This window comes from Pholcus phalangioides, unplaced genomic scaffold (genome assembly GCF_987345545.1).
Source record: "Pholcus phalangioides strain wild (caught in Gottingen) unplaced genomic scaffold, Ppha-v1.0 ptg000013l_1, whole genome shotgun sequence".
NCBI classification, from domain to species: Eukaryota; Metazoa; Arthropoda; class Arachnida; order Araneae; family Pholcidae; genus Pholcus; species Pholcus phalangioides.
In genome coordinates this window covers 4,288,698-4,304,639 of record NW_028301606.1, presented here as the reverse complement: position 1 = coordinate 4,304,639, position 15,942 = coordinate 4,288,698, and the positions used below count along the sequence as shown (strand labels likewise).

General features: G+C 31.2%; 1 protein-coding gene across 1 annotated transcript in view; it reads right to left on the bottom strand.

Moving 5' to 3' along the window:
* Window positions 1-15,942, bottom strand: part of LOC149078487 (neuroligin-4, X-linked-like) — a 191,378-nt gene that overhangs the window by 48,791 nt on the left and 126,645 nt on the right. The window contains exon 4 of the mRNA XM_089240603.1: window positions 404-1,205. Within this exon, the coding sequence (XP_089096729.1) occupies window positions 404-1,205 (802 nt within the window). The remainder of the gene's footprint in view (window positions 1-403; window positions 1,206-15,942) is intronic.

Below are 15,942 nucleotides of genomic sequence, written 5' to 3'. Positions count from 1 at the left end.
CACATATAGCGTATATACCAAGTTTCATCTACCAGAACGGGCGCGATACATAGGTCTGAGTAATTTCAGATTAGTTCTTAGTTTTCCGGTATGTTTACACCATATGCATGCGAATAAAAGTGTCATTATTGCATGGATTCTATTGAACTTTTTTGCATGGTTATATTGTGTTGAGATAGAGAAATAGCCCTGAAAAAATTTGAATACGTGTTTCTAATCCAATGAATTACAGGACGGGATTTAAGAACGATGACATGCTACTTCTTCTTTCTCCCCTAAAAAGCTAAAAAATATTGGTGATTTTCTTTCAGCTGAGTAAATTATCTCGATCGTCTGGAAATCGAACTGTAAATGAATTACTAATGAATAATAACATTATATAAAAAAAACTCAAATTGCTTACCCATATTTGACGAAATTGCTCCAGTAATGTGCTATGGTCTCCGATAACGAGACCTCAGTCTTGCTGAAGTTATTGGGAAAGAAGCTCAAACTGTTTATCATGGGAGCACCAAAAACGTACATCAAATCCTCACCGTGAAGACATCCCATTCTTGGTGAATAAAATCCATTTTCAGTCTGGTGAGTGAAAACATAGAAGAATGTCTTTGGCTTCTTAGGCGATTGGATCCTCGAATGGGAATTGCCCGTCCTGATGAGTGGAGCGACTATGAGAGCATCTCCCATCGCGTCCACCGTAGAATCCAGGACGTTGATCGGATGCTGGTCTGGTTTGCTCCAATCCGTGTACTCATTCACGATGGTGAGAAATATCTCCTGTTGGTGGTAAGTGAAGAGGTTCCTCACCAGAGTCCTCAGAAGACGATCTCTCCTCCCGACTTCGACACCATTTCGGTCTTCCATACTCGAGAAGTGGAAATAAGACTCTATCCTTGTCACTCCGAGCATCAGGTCGTACTTGGCAAACAACTCGGTGTGGTGTTCCATCAAGACAGCCGGTTCATCGGGGATCACGACACCATCGATGGTCGGACCGAAAGATGTTAGGTGGTCTGGAACTCCTAGATCCGCCGCTAAGATATCCCGGACTGGCCTCTGTCGGAGACACTCCACCAATGCCGTGTTGTCTTCTGTTGGGCATTTTAGATGTCTTGCCATTTTTCTCGTATAAGACATGGCGTCCCTAGAGATGGCCCAAGGGCTCAACGCAGAACCACTGTGCATTATTGCTCTTTGGAAGAGGCCTGAAAAGATATCACGTCAGACAAATAAATTATTTTATTTGAAATGATAGAATAAATCACTCGTCAGTTAGCAATAAATATGTTACACAAAGCACCATTTAACCTGGAAAATCTCAAAAATCACTTTTTCAGATCACCTAATCTTGAAAAATAATAATGGATATTATTTGAATATATATTTTAGTACTTTTTGAGACGGTTAGTCTCTCTCGCTAGAGACCCTAACTATTGTCTGTAAGAAACAATGTTATTTGAACAATAGCTTGAAATTTTTCAATACGCTGGTTTCAGCTAAAAAAAAAGTTTGTAATTCTGTTTGTAATTTATGCTGAAAATAGTGCGCACTTGAATGCGTTTCTCCAGCGTCTGAAGTCATTTTTCAATCAGAACGGAGTCAAAAATGGCGTCAAATCCATAAAATGGTCTGAATCTTTTGGTCACTTATTTCGCCTGCCTAACCAATGGCCAACATGATAAAAAAAAGAATTCTTCTCTTACAAAATAATTCACTCAAACTTGCTATTCCAATAGCTATGCTGAAAGATAAAGTTCTAAATTCATATTTCTCCAGAAAAACAAAAAAACGGTAAAATGGCTCATTAAAAAGCACAATATAAATGATTATTATCCACGGTAACTATCAAATTATCAATGCTGATTATAATTATATCAATAAATTTAAGTGTATGAATATCAGCGCCATTATTTAAACAAGATTGTTTTCATGGACAATAATTTGCGGCCTGTTGCAAGATAATTTCCTTGTATCGGACCTATATTTCCTGCGATGCTAACAATTCATAGGACATTCGAACAAGTTGAAAATCTTTTCATATCTCTCGTATAAAAGAATTTTTCCTCTTATATAATAATACAAATACTTCCATTCTAATGGCTTTCAAAAAGCGGAAAACAAAATAATACGTGAAACATAAAAATATCCCAATGAAAATCAATATAAATTATTATCATATTTGGTAGCTATCATATTATTGATCCTATTGTCAATTTCTCGCATGTATGCTTCATTAACGTATCCGTCCCACCAATATACTCGTATATGAGACGAATGCCTTTCTCTCAATTCTGGCAACGGAATCGGAAATCAGACATTCAATTATCGCTCATCGATTATCATGTTAAGCGATCGATTTATAGCCTCTCGGAAGACCCGGAGGAATGTTTTCCTCCTGGACTGCAATGTTCGATATTTCTCATGTATATGTACATGTGTGTGTATATATATACTCCCTTAAGTATCGAAATGAGCTATTATCTAATTTCGCCATCTAACGAAAAATTCCGGAACATTTCCGCTTTTTCCTTATTTTATTTTTTTTTATATTTTTCTTCTCACAGGCCCTGGAGCGAGTGATGGCCAAAAAAAAGGAAAATTAGGAAAGAAGTTTCATGGTGCGAGAGAAATAATAGTAAAATAAGAAAAGTAAAAAAACATAAATGTATAAATGAGAACAGAGGCGCTATTAAAGAATTCCATCGTTTAATTCCTTAATGTCCTCGAGGGAGAATCTTTAACTCAAAGGAGTTTTATGATTCTTAATGATGTAATTTTCAGTACCAAAGAAAAAAAAAATTATAATACTATAATATTAGATAAGAAAAAAAAACTGATTCGGAGATGGGAAATAAAAGGGTAAAATTTAGCAAAAAAATTTTTAAAAAAATTGAATATTATGGTGGGAGTTTTCACATACGAGGAAAGGTGGGAAGCTAAAGATAATTTTTTTAAGGAGAAGAAACAAAATTGGAATTTTCAGGGGAACAAATTTCTTTTTTTCTTTGAAGCAAAATGTGAAAGCGGAGATGAAGAAGATGGAACCGGTGCCAAAATCGTTTAAAAATCAAACGATGTTAAAAGACGCGAAATGTATTAAAAAGAATACAAAAGAAAATATGGAAGTCGATAATAAAGAGTGAGCAAATGTTTCTCTCTCTCTTGATTCTGAACAAATTTCTCAAGAAAATTTGATGGGAAACGTACGAATAAAATTTTTCACTTTTTCCAATTTCGTTTAATGGATTTTTAAAACCTATTAGAATTTCTTTTTCTAGCTCTAAATATGTTTTCCAGATGTATATCCGATTGGTTTGATAGTCTTTATAACTATAATTTTTTTTTATGTTTTCTTCATAGCGATTTGATCATAAATTTACAATATGAAATTTCCTCTCTTATATTTTTTGAAATATTAAATTATTTAATTTAAATTTTCGTACTTTACACTCACACACACTTAACTTACTAGAAATATTTATATTTGTTTTGCTTCTCCACAAGTCTTTTGACATTTTTTAAATGAAATTTTGACCTTTTTATGAGAGAAATGCGGTTACTGAAGGGGTATGTGACGTGTATCATTTTTGTGAATGGTTATTGATAAGACTGATTTCACTTCCAATGTTTTTTAATACTAAATAAAATATTATTTTTGTTCATAGAAACAGTCAGATGTTTTTCAAACTTTTCAATTCAAATTTTCAGACATTAAACGTTATCAACTCACTGATTTAGTTTTGAAACAATTGCTTGTATATAATATTTTGTAAAAGATTGCGTCATGACAGGGTTATTCGAACTTTGTGCTTTTTTCTACTCCCGTGTGTTTCCGAAATCTCCAAAAGCCTTCCGATATTCTGATATACGGTAGAAGTTGGTTAATTCAAATTTTCGGTAATTCGAACTTTTATGAACTTCCCACGAGCGTTTTCTATCTAATTAAATAATAAAATTTCTTGTATAACTTTACCTTTTTTTTCGAATTTTTTGGATAAATCGAAGTTGAAGCAGAAAATACCTTAATTTTTGTACGAGCAAATTTAGTTTGAGAAAATTCTACAAGAAGCCAGACTGCTTTTCCCGATCAAGTTGTTAAACAACAAATTTTCTTTCGAAGACTAATAAAAGTTTGAAAATTGTGTCTTTCTCTAGTCTTTTTTTTCGATAATTTAATGTCCATTTTAACATTGTTCAGCATGAAATGCATCGAGACTGTACCATTTAATAGTAAATGTTCCTTTTCAACCTATAGATCAAGGTGTAGCATTCAAAATCTGAATCTTTTTGATGTCATTAAGAGCATAGAGAGTATCTAAAAGTTCGGATTTTAATATGTAAGTGAAAGTTTGTAGATTTCCTAAATAGTATTAGAATGATAAGCAAAATTTGGAAAACAGTTTCGTAACGGATAATCATGAACTTTTTCTATAAATCAGGCTTCGAGCATGGTAAAAAAATTCTGCAGTGATGCTGATTGTAGCTGCTAAGATCAATTATTATAATTAAAAATTATTAACATTTTAGAAACAGTTTCATAACTCATCATAAAATTTTAATAATTGATATTTAATACCCTATGTGAATATTGATGATTAAGTTGCGATTTGTAGTCATTTTCGAATCCAGGACATATTAATTGGATAATTTGAATTTCAGATAATTCGAACTTTTTTTGAGACGTTGGGCTTCGAATTAACCAAGTTTGACTGCATTCAACAAGATAGATGCTTGTATGAGTGGATTTTGAAAGAAATTATCGTAGTATGAATAGTTCCTATAGTATGTATGAATATTATTCTGCTCAGAGCTCTCTGTAGAGATGTCTTTAAAATTCTCTGATTCCGAAAGCAGTTTCCTTCATTATGGTACTCAAGTAATTTATATCTATTATTATACTAAATCGTTATTCTGTATACACTTAATTTCTCTTTTAATAAAGTAATTTACAAACAAAAAGGGACATATGGTCAACATATGTTGGTTGAATATACAATTTATAATTTTTATTATCTCGTCATTTAAAAAACGCGTGTTTTCAGTCAAAAGTTAAGTTTGAATTGAAATTGCCACTTATCATGTGATTTAAGAACATTCACGCACGATAAAAATGTTATAGAAATACGCGTGAAGTAGCATAAAATTGAATCGGGGGAAAAGAAAAATATGAATATTATTTATTTGTTTTTGTTGAGATTTTTCTTAAATATTCAAAATCATCACTTCGTGCGGTTGAAAAATTCAATGATAAATTTCCCCATGGGTAATCAGCTATTTTTAAATTCCAAGCAGTTACATATCATGGAATATTTTATACTCTAAAACCAAGTAATTATAATATATATATTCTTAAACAGAGAAATTCTTGAAATTCCTGAACTGTTGGACGAATAATTACAACCGCATCTCAATACATATCTCACCGGTTAATGATGTTATTCCAGTTTTAGAAGATAGAATAGAAGGTAACTTAATTATCAGCATTCCAAGAATATTTGGTATTTTATCGCGGAACCAATCAAGTGATTTTAAGATTCATCACCTCGAGGCACAGAATTTCGAACTAATTAGGGAAATTTTTATCGGTTAAAGGAATTATCATATTAATTTGGTCTTTTTTCCTGTTTCGCATTCAATTACCTCAAAGTTTCTAAAATTTATAGAAATGGGAATAATTTGGCCTCTATTAATTTTAATGCACATATGCATTTCCATCGAAGAGAATGCATTTTGTTACGACAAAATTTTTTTATAACGACGAAGTTTGATATTTTGTTGCACGAGGATCTGAAACATCATGCTTCGTGGAAATAAGGTGACATTCATTCAAATAAAATGGATTTATTCGAAATTTCTCATGTAGGAGAGGAAACTGTTATACCTTGGTGCAATATTTTTCAAACTTTTTTTCTTAGCAAAAATTTACCGAAAAATTTCACTAAATTCAATTTTAGTATCTGTATACTGTATCAGGCATCATGTGGAATTAAAAATATTTTTCTTTCTTATTGTAAATCATGAAATATGGATTTAAAAAAAAAAAAATGTTCTAAGGTTCAATGAGGGGTCTTGTTCCTTGAAACATGTAACGGGATAAACTTACAATGTCAAAAAAGCACAAATATTACAGTGATTTTTTAAAAATATAAATCATGTATTGAAATAAAAAAATACCAAAATGATGACAAAATGTCAACCTTAATATATATATATATATATATATACGCAAAAGTAACTATAATGGAGGTAGGAACGTATGATGAAATGCATAGCTATTACACATTATATTTGTAGATAGGAAAATTAAATGTTTTTATATTTTTAGTTCTGTCAGTTCTTTTGATACCAGGTGATTTCGTTATAGATGCAACATCCGTGACGTCAATATTTGCTATATCGGGAGCTGATGAATAATAAAATGTGTTTTCTTCTCTCCTCATAGAAAGAAAACTGATCTGGTGAGATTTTTTTCCGGACGCATCCCACAGTGTGAACTTTATGTTTTTCTAAAAAAAATTGACTAGGGAAGTTAACCACATGCGGATGAAAAAGAAGAAATAGGGGAAGTAGCTTAAACCTTTGTATTAGAGAAAAGAATGAAATTTAAATTTAAAATGTAAATTTTATATAAAAGGAGAAGTATTAAAGATTAGTGTAACTTGGGTACTCCAAGTTTGACTAGGAAAATTTCAAGATTTATGCTGTTCCAAGCTATACTATCCTTTTTATTGCAAGGTACACGATACTCTACCATTTCTGAAAAATATTAGTAACTATATTCGCAGTGCATGTCATTATTAAGCATGTGATTATATACTAACTAAATATAGTTCATTTAACTTGCAATGTTGAGAGAAAACACGGCAAAAACAAGAACACCCTTTTTTTAAATAAAACGTGACTATTTGCAAAATCTCTGTTAGGGTCACAAAGATTTAAAACCACACTCAGTGGCAAGCTTACGTATTTCTAATCTCTTGCACACCAAAAACATCAGCTAGAAAAAACAATACTGTTAAAACTATTCCAAGTGTTTCAAGGGTTGCTATCGTCACGGTACATCGGTTTCCTCCTCCCACTTCAAACACAAATTTCAAACTGTGAAACTTCGAGTTTGGGAGGTATATATAGTCTCATAATCACAGTGACAATGATCGCATCATTATCTAGAGTTGAGTACAAAACATATGTCATCTTTTGGGCCATATTAGAAGCTCAAAAATCGTTTTGGGCTTTATTTGGAAAAGAAAAACTTTTGTGGTTCACACCACACTCAACATTGAAATGTGAGTCGGTAACGAAAATTCACAGAATTCATCATTCTGACTGAGAAAAATAAGCAAAAGTGCTTTCTTTGTGGCAAAAGACTTCAAAACTACCTGAATTGTATTAAAATATTAGAAAAATATCCATTAGATAGGTTGCTAAGCTTTATGTGGCCGATAGAATAAAACCCTAGCATTGCAAATTTTAGTTCAACAAATGAGACCATGTTTTAGTGTACGCATTACAAATGCAAAAACTTTAAGTGCAAACACAGATTTATATTCGCAAATGCTGTTCCAGTTTTGAAGATGATAAAAATACAGTGTACCAGATTTGCAAAATTTTGCATAAATAAGATCTAGAAAATATGACCACAAAATTCACTATAACTTTATTTACAAATCTCTCTCTATATATATCCTAATTATACTGCAAGGTATATTCCTTCGAATTTGAGGGGGTATAGAAATTGATATTCTGAGGTAGAAATGACATTAAATTCTGATCAAAATGGAATAATGTGACTAACAAATACCTGAGAGAGAGATAGGGAGAAGCAAAAATGTAATGCATTTAATACATCTGTGCTATTCTGATCAGCATCAGAAGGTACTGAAGTTTCTTTTCGTAAAGTCCAGGTCATTTTCAGTGATCAAAGTTATTTCTTTTCCTAACAGAACGAGAAGCCTTTATAAATTTTATACTACTCCATGGGCACAGCTGTGTATATAATATGGATTAAAACCTCTAAAAGAAGGTTCTTGTGAATGAAAAAATAAAATAAATCAGAGGGTTTTGGGAGCAAAAACAGAGAGAGAGAGAGAGAGCTTTTGCTTCAGTTTTGCCACCGATAATCAGCGAGTTTTATGCAAATTAACTGTCGGTATCCATTTCGAAACTATCGGAACCCTTCTAAACTCAATATGACAGCGTCGACGTCGGGAATAAAGGTCAAGCTGGAACAACGAAATAGAAGCAACATCACGGAAAAAAAGAAAAGAAAATGTTATCAGGCAAACCTAAGAAAAGGAGGAGCATAATGTAATATTTCAGCGATAATGTGTTTACTTGCGAAAGAGCAATCCGGGGAAAAAAAAAGAGGAATCCGAAATTGTAATTTTTTTTATATTCTTCATATCTAGTTATGCAAATTTTAAATTGAGATTTTAATTTCATTCTATCGATAAAATCCGGGATATACTTCTTTATTCGTTTAACATTTATCTTATACATTTTTTCACATGTATTTAACCACGTATATCAAAAGCCTGAGATATCACTTGCCAGTCGTGTACTCACTAGTACAAGACATAACTAATCTTAAGCCCTGTGGGTATGGATTTGAGTTATACTGTTACATTAAAAAAGTTTCAGGACTTTTTTTAATAATGAAAAATTGAATAAAGATAGAACGCGTTTATTTAGTTTATCCTTCGAAGTAACTATACTATCCTCTGTGCAATTATGCATTTTTTGATTGTTCGTACAAAGATTTATATCGCAAACCGTTTTTGCCACATCCGTCGGTACCTTCATCGCTGCCCGCTGCACTTCTTTGGAGCCTGAGAATAATAGTTCCCCCGAAGCAAATTATTTATTCGACGAAAAATGAAAAAGCCACTTGGTGCAAGTAAGGGGAATAAGCTGGTTGTAGAAGTGTAGGAATGTGGTGTTTTGACAAGCAATTTGACCAGGAGGACCTGTGAGAAGGTACAGTGTCGTGATGCAGCACCCACGACTTGGCATTTTAAACATCTGCTCGTTTGCGTCTCGCCGAGTCATGCAGACATATAGCATTTGAGGACGTGGAAAGTCATATGGGGCATGACCAGAAGAATAAGCTGGTTGTGAAAGTATCGGAATGTGATGTTTTAACAAATAAAACTGACACCATGAGGGACCTGTGAGTTCCTAAACGTCTGCATGATTCGATGGGACACAAGCAACCAGATCTTTGGAAGGCCAAGTCATGGGTACTCCATCACGATAATGCACCTGATAACAGCCCCCCCCCCCAGATGTCGGATTACTTGTCAAAATATCATACATTCCAATACTTCTGCCACCAATTTATTCCCCTTGCTTGCCCCATATATGACTTCCTTTACCCTCGGGTAAATAATTTGCTTAACGGTCGGTCGACGATTCTCATATTCCAAAGAAGTTTAGCGACGAAAAAAACTGCATTTCGCATTTACACCTTTGTATGAACAATGGCGAAATTCATAATTGTCCAGAGTAGTTACTTGGACCAAATGAACAGGTTCTATCTGTATTCATTTTTTCCGTAACAAAATAAGTCTCGTATTTTTGTTAACGTAGTACTAGTTGAGGCGTGTTTGTCTTTATCCAGATGCTCAGAATCGCATTCAAACTGGTATGAATAGAATACATAGAATACATGAATAGAATACTCATCAGAATGAATAAAACTGATGGTGCAACAAAACCGTCAAGAAGCAAAAAATTCTCCCCCTTTTATAAAAAGTGGAGTGACTTTCTTAAATAATGACAGAGAAATAATGATTGTTAATATACACACACAAAAGTAACAATAATGAAGGTGTAGTACTCAGTTAAATAAATGAGATGTATTACCACTATTCAACATTGCACATGCAGAAAATAAAGATAAATGATTTTAAAATCTTTAATTCTATCAGTTCTTTTTAGGCTACGAGATTGCATTAGAGATACATCAATAATGTCAACATTTACTATATCTGGCGCTGTTGGTTATTTAAATACTTTCTCACCTCTCTTTCTAAGAATATTCACTTTTACGAATTTCTTTTGGATGCATTTTTTCAAACAAATCTGACCAGGAGATAATTAAATGTGGATGAAAGAGAAGAAATGGGGAAGCTGAAGTTTTTGTAGGAGAGGCTGATAGAACTAAAATGTAAAAGAATATTAAGAGTTAATAATGATCAAAAGTTGAAATTCGAAAATTTCAAGATTTATACTGTTCCAAGTTACACGTTATTCTTTGTTTCAAGGTATACGATGTTCCACCATTTCTGAAAAATATTAATGACTTTATTCACAGTTTTTGATGTGATTTAACGTTTAGTTTGACTCACCAGTTGACTGTAGGGATTATAATTACTAAATATTGTTCACTAAACTTGAAATGTAATAGCAAAAAACAAACGTAAAATTTTTAATTAAAACGTTCCTATTTGCAGAAACCCGTCCAGGTGAAAGACAAAGAAATAACAACATTCAGTTACGATGTTATTTCTAATCTCTTGCACTCCAAAAACATCAGCTAAGAATGCGATTCTGTTAAAACTATTTCAAATGTTTCAAGTTTTACTATTCTCACGGTACAATAGTTTTTCCTTACTGAAAAATTTCATCAGACATTCAAACCATTGATTATCACAATAGGCGATGCACATCAAATCATCCATTCATCACTACTATTCTATTGATACAATTTTTATATGTAATTAATCTTTATCTGTGATGCCCTCTAAAGGTCTGTAAAAACGGGAAAATTATGAAAAATTCAGCACCAATATTTCTTTATTACAAATAAAGTTAATTAAACAGAGATAATTAAATTGCATTATTCAGTTTTCCAACTAAAATTTCAATCCACTCAATCCACAAAACTAAATGAATTAATTGATCTCGTTCTTGAATGAGGAAGAGGGAGAAAAAAAAAATCATTTCTAATAATCTGGAATCTTTCAGTAGTCAGCACGCGTATATAAGAACAATGATACATTGACGAAAGGGAGTTTAATTAACGATATTTAATTATGTACATAATTAGCGATAAATCAATAGAAATCTTTGATAATACATTCGCTGCTGAGATGCAAAAAAAAGATACAATGAATGCAAATGGGAAAAATATAAAATGAAAATAACATACAATCCTCATCATTATGGAAAGAAAAAAATCTGGAAAGATCAATCCATCTTTTTTTCTAATGATATATCCTTAATTATCTTGTTGATTTTTAATATAATTAATGTCATTTTCTCTGAAAATGGCTATTAAAAAGGTCACACTTCATTACTTGAATTTTCTGGTTCCCAAATGCAATTTCCCACATTGCTATTGTTTCAAGTCATCGTAAAGATACTAGTGAAAAAAAAAAATTATATTAACGATAAATCTCTCGTGTATTATTAGTATTTCATTTGCATACACTTTTGTTTTAATTATCCATGTATTCATATTCCTTTCAAGAAAGCAACATAGTTTAGTTTCTTATAATTCTCGGTCCTAATTGAACACCCCCCCCCCCCCACTAGTTTTAAATATTCAAAGGATGGGCTGAGGTCTGTGCATTGCGTTTCTAAGCGTAAATTCAAATATCTATCTGATTTAGAATGAGAAGCTTTCATCATAAGATAAATTTTAAAGATTAATACCTTGTATATGGTAAATGTGTAAAGTCTGAAGAGAAGATACATGTATAAGGCCGGTATTACACTATAAAAGTTTGATAAAATCCCTTTTATAAAACTTGACCAATAAGGTTATATCTAACCAATAAGGTTACTGGTTACATTCTAGAAAATGTAACCGTTGACCTTATTGGCTGCATTTTTCAAGTTTTATAATAGGACTAATATCAAACTTTTATAGTGTAATACCAGCCTAACATGAATTTTTGATGAATTAAAGTTTTGCGGAATTATATGATTTGGCAGCTCGTTTTGCTTTGAAATATACAGAATACCGCGATATCTATAAATATTCAATTTTTATACAAATACGAAGGTCACAACAGATAAAGTTCCGAACAAAGTACCTGAAAAATTATGCCCATAAAAATGTGGTTGTCAAATATCACCAAAATCTCCAATATAAAAGCATATATCCCGAAAAAATAATAATAGTTAATAATGTATAATACACTTCTCATTAAAAAAAAATTATATAGTTTGTATTCTAAGTAGCTTCTCGATTTATCTCACTATTTCTATCGCACTTCATTTTAAATGTTTTTATCAAACGAATTGAATTTTAGGAAATTGAATTTTCACCGTAACGCTCACGTTTGTTCTTGATCTACTATATATTAGTTCAATATAATGGATTATATTTATAGAAATTTTCATTTCATCGAATGAAACAATTTTTCTACAGAGATTCACTTCTTCCTTAGAAATATTTTACCTCAACATGAAAAAAATAGTTGCTTTTTTTTTAATAGCATAGTTTTTTACTATAGAAAAATTCACACGAATGCTGTCTTCGCGGAATATTATTATCCAAATATGTCATAACGCCAATAAAGGAATACAGTCGACGCGCCGCTTATAAGAATCACAGATTATGTATTCATTCCCGTTTTGCAAGGAACGGGAATATACAAATATCAGTACACGGGAAAGAATCGATAGAAAATTGTTGGGACTTCGGATAATGCTATCAATTTTTTCCGTCGAAAGTTTTTTTTTTTTTTTTTTTTTTTTTTTGTGCATGCTCAAGCTAAGATTTAACCAAACTTATTTTTTTCTCTGCAAGGTAATGGGATGTATGGTCATTGTACTTACAAACGGAACTTTTCGGATACACTTATCATTCGGTTATTGTTATGAGAAGCCCGTATCAAGCTGCAGGACATCCAAGTGGCTAGAAGGTGTGTTATTCCCCCTCCCTTGTTGATAAACATTTCCGTACATAATGTCGTAATCATTTCATAGTATTCGCGAAGCTCCATGTACGTGTGGGGCGGCTTTATTAATGGTCTTCGTATAGGGAATTCAAATGTACGACGAAAAGAAAAGCCTTTTTAGTTAAATTCTTGATCAGTTTCTTCCAGTTGACCAGATTCAAATTTCTCTTTCCGAGAGACTTTCTCAAGGGATCTATGAAACATATTGTGTACATTACAAAATTTGAGCAGAATTGCAAATGCTGCCTTTTGTTATTTAGCCATTGTGAGGCGTTTCAGAATGTAATTCTGTAATGTTTGTCAGAAAAATCACTAATGGATAAATAACAAAAGGCAGCATTTGGCTCGAAGAAAGAAAAAAGAGGTGTCGCTTTAAAATAATAAATCATTCGATTTAAAAAAGGAAATGATTGAACATTTTTTAACCTATTGTGTGCGAAAGAAAAACGTTGTCCCATTTTACCAATAGCCGTTTATCATCGTCCCGTTCGACCAAATGGGATGTATGGTCATCGTACTTACAAACGGGACTTTTCGGATACAGTTATCATTCGGTTATTGGTATGAGAAACCCGACTGTCGATGTGATCAGATTAAGCAGCAGGGGTGGATTGTAATTTGTAAGAATACCCCATCGTATTCTTTATAAAAATAATAACTTCGATACTTCGATAATTATATAGAATTAAGTATTTCGAATAAAAAAAATACTTCGATAAATATTAAAAAGTTAACTTTTTATTAATGCTTACTTGTGTAAATATTAACAAAATACTTAATAATATAATAACAAAATACTTTACAATCAATTAGCTTTTATGTTATTACCTTAATGACAGATTGTTTTTTCGGTTTTTGCCGCTCACACGTCTCTGAAATTCATGATATAAATAAAATACTAAAGTTTTAAGTAGCACATTTCTCATTTTAAGCAAAGACTTAATAAGAGATTAATATAAAAAACGCAAATTTTCCAGTAACATAAATTCTGTAGTGCGTATGTAGTACAGAAATCATTTGAATACCTTTCGTTTTGATGCAGCTCAAAAGATTATAAAGTGCAATGAATGAATGTACTGATTCTCATGCAGTATTAAATATTTTCACGTTTCCAGAAATTTAACAAATAAGATTAAAATCCATGTAAAAACTTCCAAATCATACTTGTTCATTTCGATTTTTGTCCTGAATTACATAGGTATGAGTTTTTATGCGTTGATGCTCTGAATATAAATAAACAAGTATTTGAGTATGTATATTTTGAATTAAGTTCAACAAAACAAATAGGTATAATTCGATATTTTTATTAAAATGCAGCGATAAGAGGAACAGAAAAACATTGCTCTCACATTTAAAAATCCAAATTGCCCATTTAAAACATTTTGTTGCTTAACTTGTTATCTGTGAGTTTCAATCGATAAACATTGTTTTTTTTTTCAATAATAAGTTCATGTAATCTCATCCTAAAAATGCTAAATATCATCAAGACCTTTTTTACTGAAATTACTCCCATACAAGTAAAAATTTCAAATCTAAATGAATATTGAGAGTGAAATTTCTTATAAATAATGAATCCTATAAACTGAATCGTTCAATAAAAGAAATTGAATTTAATAAGACATAAGCACTGTTCGAAAATAAGAAGAATTAATAAAAATACGTGAGAAAAATGCATGAGAATAAAAATACAAAATCGTAATTCAACGAAACGAAGCGGAAAAAGTATTCACAGTCTGTTGCTCATGTTTAGTAGTAATTGGGAACAAAACTTCTCGAGATCCAGTTGTAGAGTTACGATAATACGATTTTTAGAATATATTCCGTACTTTCTTTTCTTCTTCCGATTCATTCTTGCAGAATAATAATCATTTTATAATAAATAAATTGCGCATGCATAAAATATATTAATTGTGTAGATGGAAATCCAAAAAAAAAAAAAAAACATAAAAAACAAGGTCTTATTAGACTTTTACAAAGAAGTTTAAATGATAAAATAACATATTAAATTCAGAAACAAAAGCTTTATCTCACAAAATTTATGTAATTTTTTTAGATATCAAATTAATATTAAAAAAAAGTGGGTTTTTTTCTCTTTTGAAATGCTTAGTCCAGCGAAAAACAGTTTTATACTTCTTAGAATATCTCTACTTAAATTAATTTTTCGAAAATTCCTTGAGTATTTGATATAATATAAGAATTTTCTAAAGTTACATCGGAAAAGTAAATGAGAGTTTTCAAAAACGTATAATTTTTCATTTCTATTTGTACTTTTGTTTCTTACGAGAAAGAAATTAAGATTTTTTTCAAAGAAATTAATAACTATGCGTATTTCTAGTTAGAATATAGCATTAAGTACGTGAATCCATTTTGTTTAGAAGTGAAGAAAATAACAAGAAAAAACTACATTTGCCTTGAAAACGAAATGGATTCTATCCAAATACTCGTATATTTTTTGTTTAAATTTTTATGAGATTAAGATTTGTTTCCATGACGTATAAAAACATATTTTTTTCGTGTTTCAAATCATTTCACGTCGGATTTGAAAACTGTTACAGTGAGAATTTCCCTAAATGTTGTTTTTCGATGATGGTTTGTGAAAATGTACACTGTTTGGCCGAATTCATTTTCGCAGATGTATATTTAATCGAAAGTTTTATATCAAATTTCGAATCATTAAATGATCAATTTTTAATATTTAAGTGTTGAAAAATGTTTCTTTTTTTTATTTCATTCATTCAATTCATACCCTCAATTTTTTGCAAATGCGAATATATTGCTGATGATTTCTGATGAAGCAAAGTATTATTGCGTTCGAATATTTTGTTCTGAATGATATAATAAAATTCGAATATGCAGTAAATGATGCAATAAAATTTGAAAAAAAATATGCAATAAATAATACAATAAAATTTGAATATGTATATTATTGCATTCAAATATGTGTATTTTTGAATCTCATAGAGAATGTAAATTACTTTCCCACCTTTAAGTAAGCACTAACACTAGCATTCTGAAATCCATACTTTTGCTT